The sequence below is a fragment of the Phragmites australis genome, chromosome 8, assembly GCF_958298935.1.
Source record: "Phragmites australis chromosome 8, lpPhrAust1.1, whole genome shotgun sequence".
In the NCBI taxonomy this organism is placed as follows: domain Eukaryota; kingdom Viridiplantae; phylum Streptophyta; class Magnoliopsida; order Poales; family Poaceae; genus Phragmites; species Phragmites australis.
In genome coordinates this window covers 2,055,191-2,070,484 of record NC_084928.1, presented here as the reverse complement: position 1 = coordinate 2,070,484, position 15,294 = coordinate 2,055,191, and the positions used below count along the sequence as shown (strand labels likewise).

The 15,294-nt window shown below is 43.6% G+C and overlaps 1 protein-coding gene and 1 pseudogene across 1 annotated transcript; both read right to left on the bottom strand.

The window, feature by feature from the left end:
* Positions 1-297: 297 nt before the first annotated feature.
* Positions 298-1,898, bottom strand: LOC133927507 (uncharacterized; annotated as a pseudogene).
* Positions 1,899-2,160: 262 nt separating this feature from the next.
* On the bottom strand, positions 2,161-6,834 carry LOC133926213 (wall-associated receptor kinase 3-like). The gene is made up of 4 exons (XM_062372014.1): positions 6,556-6,834; positions 4,160-5,095; positions 3,898-4,056; positions 2,161-3,610 (listed from the first exon to the last, which is right to left on the bottom strand). The coding sequence occupies exons 1-4, from the start codon at positions 6,575-6,577 to the stop codon at positions 2,409-2,411; spliced, it is 2,319 nt and encodes a 772-aa protein (XP_062227998.1). The 5' UTR covers positions 6,578-6,834; the 3' UTR covers positions 2,161-2,408.
* Positions 6,835-15,294: the final 8,460 nt, after the last annotated feature.

The following is a 15,294-nucleotide window of genomic DNA, read 5'->3' as shown; positions in this document are numbered from 1 at the left end:
CCGTTGGTGGAAGATTTGTTGTCTGAATATTGCTAACAGCCTAACACATTGGTCTGTTGAAATTGTAGTTGCAGTCGTAAGAGTTTATCAGATAAGCAGTGACTTCGATGAAACAATCAAGATAACATACATTTTCCTTGATCTGTAGTTTCCAAATACTAACGTGGCTGATGTTGTTTACATGTTCAATCTCGATGGATATAATTTCAACTTAGGATTTGGCCAAACTGCAGACACCGAGGAACCAACACCACACACGTAACTATACACTGATGTCACTTGGAGGCGTTGGATCAGTGTGTTATTATTGCCTTTCCGCACTTGATGACTTGGCTATGCAAGATTTCAAGTAGGCACTGATTATTTCCTATCTCCACACAAAATTTAGGATGAATTCGCCATGACGAGGTATCATCTGCAGTGCCATTCAATCCAATTCTTCATCTGAACCGTTCTTCTCCTACTTACCCCATCCTTCTTCTGATCAGGTCAAGCAGTTGTCTTTTTAGGGCAAAAAAAAAAAAAAGCAATCGTTTGTTAAGCATCGCTGTCGTCAAATTCGTCAAGGGTTGCATGTCCTCTTGTCAACTCATGTGTATAGCCCTCGAGTTCATTTTGTTCCTCTGTTTTCGCCTGTCGAGGCTGCTCTACCTCTCGACGGCACTCATCCTATCGGTCGTGCTGGCGGGTACCGTCGCGGTGCTGCTGTGCCACGCGCTGAGCGCGCGGGGGCGGGCCGGGCGCATGGCGAGGCCGCCGGTGCTCAACGGTGGCGAGGAGTTGGAGGTGCGCGTGGAGTACAGCTTCTTCCGGAAGGTCGCCGGGCTGCCGAGCAGGTTTTCGCTGGACGCGCTCGCCTCGGCGACGGACGACTTCCGGTGCGTGGTCGGACGGGGCTCGTCGGGGACGGTGTTCAAGGGCATCCTCGACGACGGCACGGCCGTGGCGGTGAAGCGTATCGACGGGTCGGAGCACGTGGACAAGGAGTTCAGGTCGGAGGTGTCGGCCATCGGCAGCGTGCAGCACGTCGGCCTTCTCGGCTTCTGCCTCGTGCCCCACGGCCCGCGCTTCCTCTCTAGGAGTACATGAGCACGGCTCCCTGGACAAGTGGATCTTCTCGCAACATGCCGGCGGTGGCGGCAGACGGTGCCTGATGTGGGCGCAGCGGTACCAGGTCGCCGTGGACGTGGCCAAGGCGCTGGCGTACCTGCAGTCCTGCACCACGACTGCCGAGCCAAGGTGGTGCACCTGGACGTCAAGCCGGAGAACATCCTCCTCGACGACCGCTTTCGGGGGCTCCTCTCGGACTTCGGGCTGTCGACACTGATGGGGAAGGAGCAGAGCCGGGTGGTGACGACGGTGCGCGGCACGACGGGCTACCTGGCCCCGGAGTTGCTCCTCGGCGCCGGCGTCACGGAGAAGTCTGACGTGTACATCTACGGGATGGTGCTTCTGGAGATGCTCGGCGGTCGGCGGAACCTCCAGGCGGACCTCGGCCCGGGCGGGTCGCGGCGGTGGTCATACTTCCCCAAGATCGCCGCCGACAAGGCGCGGGAGGGGCGCGTGATGGAGGTGCTCGACAAGCAGCTGGTCGCGTCCGGGAAGGCGGCGATGGACGAGGCCGGCGTGAGGCGGATGGCGCACGTGGCGCTGTGCGCGCAGGAGAAGCCCAGCGCGCGGCCGACCACGGCGCGCGTGGTGGAGATGCTGGAGGCGAGGGGTGGCGCTGCCGTGGAGCCGCCGCCGCCGTCGGACATGATCGTGGTCGACCTGCTCGCGCTGGACCCCGCGCACGGGCACCGCGTCGGGCCGTTCGGGCTGCCTCTGCTGCCCGCGGGCTCGGCCGGGACGGCCGCGTCGTCGGTGACGAGCGTGAAGCGACTCGTTCGCACTCTCATACTTGTCGGGACGGTAGCGTGCGTCTGCTCTGCCTCGCATGGCATGCATGCTCCGACTTCCAAAGCTTGAGCACATAATATGATTCTGCATTTTTCTTCTTCTTCTTTTAAAACCAAATATGTTTTTGCATTCTTTTGGTTCTTTTTTCATGTTACCTGTAAGCCATGTAACATATGGTATTGGCCAACATATTAATTTGTTCTCCCACTGTTTGGGAAGGAATAGTGATCCCCAGAGTTTTTAAAAAAAAATCTCAACATATGGACTTTTCAAACCCTTGATTTAATAAGTAAAAACACATAAATATCTCAACATCAGTAGAGAGAAAAGTTATCGCATAAACTTTACACCATACCACTACAATAATGTGATTGCATGACACATACATGCCAAGACTAGGTGTGATCAAGTGTGATTTGTTTGGCAACTATACTACGACAACTATATGTAGTAGTACTAGTACATGGTACCACCCATACTGAAAACTCGAGATCCATAATCTAATATCCCTATCCCATGTTGGTAGTACCGGTATGATCTGTATGTGGTGTTTCGATATCCATCCCCATCATTCTTGCTGTCCAGTACATGCTAGGCGGCAGGTCACAAATCGAAGTCATCTCCAACCTTTCAGCTAGGCGTACAGTTTCTTCATGCTTCAACAACAATATCTCTCTCCATGTACTTCGTATAACTTTCAGCTTGTCAGCCACTTGGTTCATGGAAGGCCTCTCCTCCCCTTTGAAACTCAAGCACAAGCTAGCCAGCTGAGCAACTTCTTGGAGCAGTTTCTCCATTCCCACACCAATTATGCTAGTGTCTAACAAACCTTCAACTGTATTATCTTTCATCGCTTGCAAGAAGGATGATGCGAGGTTTTTTCCTTCCTTAGAGCCCTCAAAGTATATTGCTGTCTTCCTTGTGATTAGCTCTAGAAGCACAACTCCAAAGCTATAAACATCACTCTTCTCCGTCAGTTTCCGCTCTTGCAAGTACTCAGGGTCTAGGTAACCTAGAGTTCCTTGCACCATTGTCATGAGCTGAACTGCATCGTTAGGAAGAATCTTTGACGCCCCGAAGTCGGTCACCTTCGCCTTGTAGTTTTCATCTAGGAGAATGTTTAGAGACTTCACATCTCCATGGACTATGGGGCGATTGATGGAGAGATGCAGATACTCCAGTGCTTCAGCAGATTCTTGGGCAATCCTGAGACGAACATCTAATGAAATAGGTGATCTACCATGATTACCATGGATCAACTGAAAGAGAGTGCCATTTGGGATGAATTCATACACTAATATGGGCACTTCCACTTCCAAGCAGCAGCCTATAAGCCTGACCACATTCCTATGATTGATCTGTGAGAGTATAATAATCTCTTGAACGAATTCTTCAGTTTGGGTCACATTCATAATCTTCGAGCGCTTCACAGCCACTACCTTGTTATCCCCCAGAATGCCCTTGTAGACAGTGCCATGGCCCCCTATGCCTAATTCTCTACTCTTGTCAAAATTGTTTGTCGCCTTCTTCAAATCTTCTATTGTGAATATTATCACTGTGTCAATTTGTTTAGAGAGGATTTGTTTGTATAATATATGACCACCATTTTGTTTGAAGAATATTTTCTTCTCTTTTGCTAGCTGCCTTTTTTGACACTTGATCAGTAGAGCAGAGATACAGACGATGAGGAAGACGAAGCCGATGGAAATACCTGAAAAATTGAGGTTACCATCAGTTCGACTACCTTTCTGCATGCCCACATGTGGTTGGTTTATAACTATGTGAAAAAATATTATTGTAGCATGAACGAATGGTGATGTTGTTTATAGTAACAATAGCGAGTTTCTAACTGACTCTATATTACCAGCGAGAGAAATATATAAATCTCATGGGAACGGGAAAATCACAGTGATGCAGTTGGACTGATAAGGCAGAAAAGTGCGAATACATTATATTAATATAATAATATTCTCTTCTTCAGTTTTGGCTTAGGTATACCTATGACCATCTTGTTGGGGCTATGATCAGTTTTGCAGGGTAGGCTCTTGGGATCGTCACTCCGAGTTCCTGGTTTGCATGAACATGTGTAGCTTCCATTGTTGTTCTTACATTCACCGAGGCAAGGATACAGGGATGGAAAACGACACTCATCGATGTCTATAGATTAAATGAGTGAGTGGAATAAACATTAATTATTGACAAAGCATAATTCACAAAGCTAATCAGTAGGAAGAGAAAATGGAGATGAATGCAAGCTGACCTTGCTGGCAGCCTTCGTCTAGATAGGGATTGCCCTCATAGCCTTGAGAGCAGTTGCAGAGGTACCCATTGGGCCTGTTGATGCATACGCTATTGATCCCGCGACATGCATACGATGTTTTGTTCTTCAAGGCTTCCACACATGTTTCATTACGAACCACCCAGTCAAGAACCAATGGGACTGGGTCGTCTTTGTAACGTTCTAGAAAATTTGATGATTTGGCATATGAAGGATCAAATTTGAATGAGGCCTCCTCGGCGATGAATGCATAGCTGCAAGGGCTGAAATTTCTGGAATCGTGGTAGGGACGTAAATTATATGTATCCACCGAAGCATTTGCAAATGCAAACTGATAGATCATCAAATTTTCTGGAATGGAAGCCTGACAACAACCTATGCCATTGCACTTGGCACTCTTACTGATTCTATTGTCGCTATCACATAATGATGCACATGTGCTGCTGTAAAGTTGCGAGTCATTGTTGCCCATGATGCTTCCTTCATCCACAGTATAACCCACCATAATTGCGATAGTTGCACACCCGATTGCTGTAAATTTGTTCTTAGAGGAAAACCTCAAAGAATTCCCAAGTGATACCAACACATCCCACATATCTGTGGTACCGTTCGCGTAGTTGCAGCTCCATGATGGAGTCCAATTAGCGTGAACGCGTGCCTCACCATGGAGCACATTGATTTCCAATACCTTGAAGATGGACCGATAAGCTTGGTCCCTGTCGCATGTGACGTTAAAGGCTTTGTTCAGAAAGCAGCCCTGCCCGATGCCGAACGGGTAGGGGATGCTGACGCTTCCACACTTGTCTGGGCAGCCGGGCTTCTCTATGCCGCTGTTCCCAGCCCCAGCACCATCAGTTGCAGCACCGTGCTGCAGGATCAGCATGACAGCCACAACCAGCAGCAATTTCTTCTTATAGCCTGTATCAGATAGACAGATACGTATGGGTTTTTAATTTTTGTACTACTCTGTCTGATCGACTTGCCGGTACGACAACGTTTTATTAGTCTACAGTATACGTGTTTGATCGTTACATTTCGTTGTTCTCAAATAATAAAAAATAATGTCGTGGGACAGTTTTTTTATAGTGAATTTACTAGTATATCAACTTTATGTAAAGTAATTATCAATTGTTTAAATCTTTAATCGGACATATTTTAAAGTAACATCTATTTATTTTACACCACGAAGGCAAAGGACTTTCCACTTCTGATAGCTTAAAGTGCGGATGAAAAACCGCAACTTGAGAAATTGGAATCTTTGAACAGTTCAGCTGGAATATATGGGAGAATATATGGTGGAAATTAACTAACTGCAACATGGAAAACTGCTCTACAAAACTCAGATTTGTAGAAGTTTTAAAAATTCTCAAAAAATATTACACTTCCGGCAGTTGATATTGCACAACAATGTAAAATTTCAAGATCAAACTCAATTTCGTTTGAGACATGAAGTTGACAAATAGCAAAGAAAAGACAAAAGTAATGCTAGTACCAAAATTTTGTCTTTTACTTGGCTGTTTTTCACTTTAATATCTCGCGAACAAAATCAAAACAATATCACTTTGCCTACATATTAATTATATTTTTCTTTATACTTTCACAAAATATCTACACTAGTTTTGTGGAATGGTTTTCATGTTTCCGCTCTTTGAATGTTCTTGCATGAATTCTTCTATGTCGATTTTGTTTACCCGTCTTCTTATCTGATGCTTGTATGTGTGGTTGGTGCTTTGTTTCAGAGGTCATGGCTAGCAAATTGAGTCTAGCCAAATTGCAAATTTGTGTGGTGCTTGTTGTGCAAATTACAGTCGGTTTTCTACTTGAACCATGAAAATGAGCCACATATCAGTCGGTTCAAGCAGAAAATCGACTGTGATAGCTAAGAACCGATAATACCATTAGGGATAATTTCTCATATGTCACTGGATAAAAACTTAAATCCCTAATATGCCACTACAAGTGACTGAGGTGGGCCCCATACATCATAGACACACCAATAGCATATCAGAGATTTGTGAGTTTTTGCAGGTGGCATATAAGGAAATGCCCTATACCATTATTAGAGTCAGTTTTATGCTAGAAACGACTATGATAATTAAATATTATTATAGTTGTATAAGTACAGTCAGTTCAGGAACCGAGTGTACTGGATCTACCTATAGTAGTGTAATTTCTAGGCTCTAAGAGCGAAGTAGGTGGCTCCATTAAACTTTTAATAATAGATTAATATCACTGTAACTTTTAATCATAGGCATATATTTTCAAAACTTGGGTACAACAATACGAGCTGGCTTTTTTTAAAAAAAATTACAAGATGAGTAGATGCATCTGAAAACTTTACTTATTCTTTAGTAGAGGGAGCAGGAAGAAAGTCTTACCTGTAGTCAGTGACCACGCCATGATGCACCGTACGTGTATGTAGGGGTTGGTTTCTCTGCCCTTGTTGTGTATGAGAAGGCAGAAAGAGAGGGGGTTCTCTGCTACCTGCGCAGCGAGCAGCCGGCAAACAAGAGTTGCTAGTTACCGACACGGCTGAAGCTCCCGTTTGCCGTTGTCCGGCGAGTCAATCTACCACCCTTTTTATAAATGCGCAGATTCCAAAATGTCACCTGTGCTCCATTCCCACAGGACTCATAAAATCACCGTGGTTGACGGGGGCGAGAGACATGCGACGACCGACTAATTCCAAGTCCAAGACAAACTTATCTGGATGGCACCGCGTTTAAATTTCACGAAAGGCACCGCTAAGAAGATAAGGCTTTGCTGCAGTTGATTGAGTTAAAAAAATGCTGCTATCAGGTGTAGTCTAGTAATTTATTTTAAAATAATTATAAAAAGAGATATAGGAGTAGGAAAAAATTATCTATTTTTATTCATCTGTGTTTATAATAAGGGATATTGTTTCGTATATATAGTGTCAAAACTCTTAAAAGATAGAATTGAATCTTTCAAGAGAGTGAGACGGACCCATATTCGGTTGTGAAACTCCAGGTTTCCTAACACTACCCCTTGGACACTTTTCGCGAAATGCATATGTCTCATCAAAATTCCCCAAAAACTCAATGTGAAAAATTGGGAGAAAGAATACATAGCCCGCGATATGATTTCATGAATTGTCTCGTTAAAAAACTTAACATGAGAAACTTTAAGAAAACGTATCTAAGAGAAAAATAGTGCAATCCATCCAAAATACTTCATATAATCTTCATGTGAAAAATAGTACAATCCATCCAAAATACTTCATATAATCTTCATGATTAACTTTGGGTACTTAATCTTCTTGACTAAGATTAAATTCTTAATACCAGTATTATGTGAAAAATCTCCCTCTGAAATGTACAACTCTCTAAACCTCATCATCCCAATGCTACGAACACATCTTTCAAAACTAGATACAGGGAGAGACTTAGTGAAAAAATCTGCAAGATTTTCATATGATTTGGTATGCATTACCTTTATTTCATTCATTTTATGCAATTCATGAGCATAAAAGAACTTGGGATTTATATACTTCGTTAAGTTGTTTTTTACATATCCCGATTGCACTTGTGCAACACATGCAGCATTATCTTCATAGATAATGCTAGGGGTGTTAGTAGTATTCAAACCACATGACTGCTGGATATGATTGATCACTCTTCTAAGTCATGTGTATTCCTATATGGCTTCGTATAAGACTATTATTTCCGAGTGGTTCGTCGAGGTAGATACAAGACTTTGCTTCAGCGATTTCCAGGATATTGCAGTTCCACCACATAAGAAAATATAGCCAGTTTGTGATTTCGTTATATGTGGGTCTGACGGGTACCCAGCATCTGCGTATCTAACCAGATTTAGATCCCGATTCTTTCTGTAGAACAAGCCTAGATCTTTACTACCTTGCAAGTAGCGCAGAATATCCTTCAAACCCTTCCAATGCCTTTTAGTGAGCTCTGCACTGTATCGTACAAGTAGGTTTACTGCAAATGCTATGACTGCAGGCCCAAGCAAAATTTGGTTCTACCCAAATCTTTCATTTCAAATTCATATTTTAAGTAGGAACTTGCTTCTTCTATATCTTCTTTTGTACCAATGATGTTCAGATCATCTACATATACTAATATTATTAAAAATCCATTATGATACCTTCTTATGAATACACAGGGACAATCCGTGCAATTTGTGTAGCCTCGTTTTCCAAGAAATTCACTCAAATGATTATACCACATTCTACCTGACTGTTTTAACCTACACAGTGACTTCTTCAATTGTACGCTATACAGATATCTATTTCCTCTATCCTGATTTGGCAATGGTATTCGTTCATATGCCTTCATATAAATGACCGAATCTAGGCTCCCATAAAGGTATGCGATCACAACATCCATCAATTTCATTTTCAACTCCATATTGACTTCTATTAAGATTAAATATCTAAAAGTAATGCCACCCATCACCGAAGAATAGGTTTCTTCATAATCAACGTCTGGTCGTTGAGTGAAACCTTGTGCTACTAGTCGTGCTTTGCACCTCACAATTTCATTCCTTTCATTCCTCTTACAAACAAGAATCCACTTATATCTGACTGGTTTAATGTGGGGAGGTGTGTGGCATACTAGCCCGAAAACCTCTCTTTTGTTTAGGGATAATAGTTCAGCTATTATTGCCTTCTGCCAGTCTTCTCAATCTGTCCTCATTCTACATTCAGCAAGCGATGCAGGCTCATGATCATGATATACGACTGTGGCAATTTTATTTGCGAAGTATGTGTCGACTATTGTGGTTGCTCTATTCCAGGATTCCCCTAAATTCACATAGTTTATTGCTATTTCATCATAGGCTGTACTTTCAGGTGCTTCTTCATCTTGCTCTTCATAATTTCTTACTATTGGAGCAAGGTCCTTTAGTTTACCAGCGTCGATTTTAGCGCGCACATTTTCGTTGGTTCCTTCCTGCGTGGGAAGATTCAAATATGGTATACCTACTTCCTGAGATTCCACACCATCGCTAGGTCTCAACTGACTCCCCTTCGTTTTCCTTTGGGGCACTTTTGCAATCGGCTGTTGTAAGCTCTTATTTTCCACTTTCATTGGATGTCTCCGGCTATTTGGGACTTGAAAACCGAATTTCTTGTCCTTTTATTATTTTTCAGAGCTCCTAGGACAAGATTAGGGGTACCTTCTTTTGGTACTTTCACCCTTTCTGGTGCATTGTATGCAGGCACATGCGACTTAGTCACGCTCTTCAAATCACAAAAATGATCAAGCAGATTGTATGCTAATTTCTACAAATCGATAATTTTCTGTACTTCACCATTTTCTTCACTAGTGCGAGGATCATGTGCCGCAATTCCTTCAGCATGCCATATAATTTCCTGACATTTTTCATTTAAGGGTATATTTCCTCCCCCTAATGACGGAAAATTATTTTCATCAAAAATGTAGTCAATGAAGCGGGCCGTATTTAAATTTCCAGTTGTTGATTTTAAATATCAGATTATGGATGTAGTCTCATAACCGACATATTTTCCAACTTTCCGCAAAGGTCCTATAGTGGTTCACTGTGGCGGCGGTATTGGCACATAAATGAGAAATTTTTGGAATTACCCCTTGCATTAGTTGCAAAGATGACTGGATGTTGTTGGAGGATAGTCTATAATTAGTGAGAGCTGCCGCATGTAAGATTGTGTGTCCCTAACATGTAGCAGGCAAATTACAATGCTGCAACAAAGGTCTAGCAATGAACTTTATTCTCTTTATTAGCGCTTCGGCTAGTCCATTCTGAGTGTAGACATACAGAACAAAATGTTCAACTTTAATTCTCATACCAGTGCAATAATCATCGAACGCTTTAGAAGTAAATTCACCAGCGTTGTCCATTCTGATGGATTTCACGCGATGATCCGGAAAATTATTTCTGATTTGTATGATCTGCGAGATCAACTTTGCAAATGCGTGGTTACGGGTAGATAATAGACATACATGCGACCACTTCGAGAATGCGTCTATTAATACCATAAAGTACCAAAATAGGCCAAAAGCAGCTGAATAGGACAAAAATATCCCCTGGATTCGGTCCAGGAATGCAGGGATTTTATCTTGTACCTTCAAGGTGAATGGTCTTATTATTAATTTTCCAGTAGCACATGCAGGGCATACAAAATATTCATGATTCGAAAAAAATTTCACATTGATGCTATGACCTTGTGAGTTAGTAATTATGTTTCTCATCATTCTAAGACCAGGGTGACCTAACCTATCATGCCACAGAGAGAATAATTATGCACTACGAAACACAGTCTTCAAGGTAGTGAACACTTCAAGTGCCCTATTGCGAGTGTAGCACAAGCCATTGCTCATGAGAGAAGTTTTTCTAGTATTCTCACTTCGCTATCACACTTAGTGATGTGTAGGTACTTCTTAGCACCTTCTTCACTAGTTTCTACATAGAAATCGTTAGTGTGAATGTCTTTAAAACTTAAGAGATTTCTTGTAGATTCAGGGTATAACAATGCTTCCTCAATGTGCAAAGTGGTTCTCATAGGTAGTATGACTGTGGCTCTTTCAGAACCTATTATGCATTTATCACTTCCAATGACAGTCATCACCTTTTCAGAGCTATTTCTAATAGACTCAAAATACATCTTTTCTCTTAAGATGGTGTTTGTGGTTCCACTATCCACAATACACACTTCTTCCAAGCGGGCACCACACATATTCTATAAATAAAACATTCAATCATTCACATGCGATGAAGTATCAACAAGACTAAATGCTTCATTAACTATCAAAAAAATATTGTTTGCAGCTACGATTTATCTTCTAGAGCTTACATTTATTCATTCAATCCTATAAATTCAGTAACTAATTGAATGGCTAATTACTCTAATTCTAGATAGAGTCTGCGAAATATCCGGCCACTTCTGCTTCAATGGATTTCTTTTTCGCTTCATTTTTAATGGAATCTTCTATGACAGTGGAGGAGGGAAAAGTAGAGGTCTCCGCATCCTTCATTGGGAGGTCTTTTACTGTCATTTCAGGAGCGTCATCAACTTCCATGTGAGATGCATCCTTTTCAACTTCGACTGCTTTGTCCTCTTCTATCCCCACTGCAATGGTGAGGTGTGATTCTGGCTGCTCCTTCTTCTTCTTCCGGTATGCTTCCACAATATGTTTTGGTGCATTGCAGATTCAGGACCAATGGCCTCAAACACCGTACTTATAGCATGTCTAGTTCTGCTCACCATATGGCTTGACTTTTTTCTTTGTCTTACCATTATCATCACCAGGCTTGACTTTGCCTACCACCATTTTCTTTCCTCCCTTCACATGCTTCATATTGCGGTTCTTGCGCGCTTTGAAAGAGCTGTGATTGACTTCTAGACTACTGCTCTTCCCATGCGGCTGGGATAAAAAGTTCTTATTTATGACTTTGTCATGAATTTTATGGAGTTGCAACACATAAATCAATTCAGAATACTTCTTGTTATTTGATTGACGGTGATTGCGTGCAGATTCTGCTGCATTTGGATGGAAAGTGGAGAGAGTCTTCTCGATTTTCTCCTCTGTTGTGATCTCTTTCCCACAGAGACACATAGTGTGCAAATGTGGTGCAACATGGAGTTGTACTCCCTAGCATGCTTATAGTCACAGAAATGGAGCCGAACCCATTCTTGCTCTACGAGAGGCTTGATGGTATACTTAAGACACTGAAAACGCTCCTGCAGTGCGTCCTATAGTGCCTTAGCGCTGGTCATTACCATGTACTCATCCTTCAAAGTGGGAGAGAGATAATGGCGGAGAAAATAAAGTACCTAATCATTCTCATCCTCTGTGGGAACAATTGCACTACTTGTTCTCAGGCCAATTGCAGCGCGGAGCCTTTTTGCTCCTAGTACAATCCAAACATCCGATGCCCAAGTGAGATATTTGCGGCCATAAACACTCAGCTCAGCGAACTCCTTGTTCGTGATGCCATCCATCTACATATTTAAATGATGCAAGTATTACAACTAGTAAAGTTGCTTCATGTTGCTACATTGGATTGCTGCAAAAAAAAATCGATATTTTCTATGCTATTATGTGAATATTACTAAATTTAAATGCATTACACCGTAGAGGAGAGGGGAAACCCACTTAGATAGGCGATAGCCCGGTTTTTCTTGAATATCCTTTCCAGTGCTTGTCTTGTATTATACGCAATTTAAATAGTAACAATAACATAGAAATAAATACTGCATTATAGCTAAAACATATGCAAAATTCAAATTTTAGAAGTACTTTTATGCAGGAAAAAGTATTTTTTGGGATTTTCTGCAAAGTCCATGGGTTTATACGCAAAATTCTAAGATTCGCGTAATTTCTAGAAACCACATGGTCTAATATGCAAAAACAGGGCCACTGGATAATTTTCTGAAAAACCAGGGGACTAAACGCAAAAGTTTCAGGGATTGCGCTCAAATACTGGAAAACATAGGGGCTAAATGCAAATTTGGATTTTCTTTCCTTTTTCTTATTTCCTCCGGTTCTCACCCTTAATGGGTCGGCCTGCTTAACATTTGGGCCGGCCAGGCCCAACTGGCCCACCGACACCTCCAATACAAGGAGCGGCTAGGGTTTGGAAACCCTAGCTGCCATTAAGACTGGCGCCGGCCAGCGCACGGTGTTCAGGCACGAGGCACCACGCGCGGCGAGCGGCGCGGGGCAAAGCGCGCGGGGAGGTGAGTGCGTGATGGCGCCAACGTAGCTGATGCGGGGCGGCGCCAGTGGCCCACGGAGGCCTACCATGGCCGGTGCGGCTCATCGACGGGGCTACAACGGCGTGCCAGCCCGGCGACACCTCTTTGGCGGTGCGTAGATCGGGCGACGCGTAGTTCCGATGGTGGCCTGGCGGCGTCGGTTCGGGCAACATGAGGGATCTACAGGGCTGCGGTGGCGCAGCGTCCATCAGCCGGCGCATGGCATGGGTGCGCCTCCGATGCATCCAAGGGATGATGACGGTCGGCTGGCGGTGGCACGGCACCAAGCACACAGCGGCCCGCGTGCGGGTACGTCGGGTTCGAGCACATGGCAAGCGGTTGCCAGCCGCTTTGGGCAGTGCGGTGGAGCTACAAGATCGTCGGCTTACATGCCGGTGATATCCCCCTCCCCCTTTTTTTTCTTTGTCTGTGGTGGTGTCCTTCGAGCCACCTCATATTGTGCTTGAGGACGGCCGCTGAGTTCAGTCGACGGCGTGATCCTTCCTTTTCGTGTTCTGGTCTGTGCAGAGATGACGGAAGCCGGTACCAACCGGCGGTGAAGTTGTGGGTGCGGGCCCCATGAGATCAGATGTGATCCACTACTATTCATGCATACATGCTACTGTTCGTACATACGGGCTACTGTTCATGCGAGATTTCAGATCTATTTTGATGCAAAAGACAGTAGCTGCGAGGATACGTACCGAATTGATCATACATTTCAATTCTTGCGAATGATTCGTGTCACGTAGGGCATATAGGCTAGGCCAAAGACCTGTCCGCTTTATGTCGATACCGATGCAGTGCAGATCGGTCGTAGGTAGATTCGTTCCACTAGCTTGATCTCTGGTAGAGCTTCGTGCTAATAACGTGTTGAGAAACCGCTGCTACCGGGTGTAGTCCAGCGATCTCTCTGGAACAATTGCAAAAGGAGACACAAGCGTAGGGCAAAAAATGTCTATTCTTTATTTATTTGTGTTTACAATGAGGGGTGTTACCTCGTATATATAGTGCCAAAAACACCTAAGAGACATAATCGAATCTTTCAAGAGATCGAGACGGACCCGCATTCGGTTGTGAAACTCCAGGTTTCCTAACAGAATGGTGCGTGAACGCTGCGAGAGTTTTCTGTTTTGATTTTCTCTCTCTCGTCGCAGGTGTGAACCCTATCTTCCAGATGGATGGTTACGTGACTGGACAAGCTTATTCGGACATGGCCGTGTGCCAACTTCAAAGCGATTGCTTGGAAGCCTCCAGCGCAAACTAGTCATTTCTGCAGGCCAGTCAGCTTACTCCACGTCATCGCAGATAGATTGTTGCAAGAAACTGTAAAGAAACATCTATGCCGGCCGTTATTTTATGCGCCGTGTGTTGAATATATATATATACACACACACACACACGGCGAGGCTATTCTGCGTCTATGCGCAGTTGCTATTCGCACTACGCACATCCCCCAGTTATAACTTAAAATACTGTGAGTTATAACTTGTTAGTTAAACCAATTACAACTTCACATCCAGAAATGCATAATTGCAACACGAGAAGTTAACACTATGAGTTATAACTTGTTATTCGCACTGCGCACATCCCCCAGTTACAACTCGAAACACTGTGAGTTACCACTTATTAGGTAGACCAGTTACAACTTCACGTCCATAAATGCATAATTGCAACACGAGAAGATAACACAGTCTGACTTGTTGCTGGTTTTTGAAAAACTAAAATGTTGGTTTATGATGAAATGAACTAAAATGCTGGTTTCTAATGAAATGAACTAAAAGCTGATAAGCTAGCTGAAAGTGGCTTTTCTTAGAAGCTGGTGCGCTAAGAATTTAAAATTTTCTCATAAAAATCAATAGATTTTGGCATAAACCATAAGCAACTTTCAACAAAAATCACTTTTCGATAGCTGTGCCAAACAATACCTATATAACACGGAAGGAAACGGAGCCCATCCGGAGCCTTGACCGCCTCACCGCGACACGTGTCCCCCAGCCAATGATAGCCATCGGATGTCGTGTATGCCTTCCTAACTTGTGTCCCCAGAACCGGTGGTGCCCGGCGACGTAATCAGAGAAATTTGCAATTCCGCCATCCCCAAGATCAGGCTTCTCGAGAATGCCATTGCCAACATGCAACACGCCAGATTGCCATTACGAAGGTGGTCTCCTCTCTATTTTGCCATAACCGCATTTTTATTTCAAATTAAATTCTTTTCCCCTTTGTAGACATGTGCAAAGACTAAACTGCCCTTGGTGCATTTTCCATTAAACCGAGCCAACCCTCAATTCATCGCTCGCTCGTTCTTTCTTTCTCCCAGCGATCGGACGGTGAGCTCAAAAGCCATGCACCCTCCCAGCCATGACAATAATGGTTTGACAGAGTCGCGCCCCCTCCC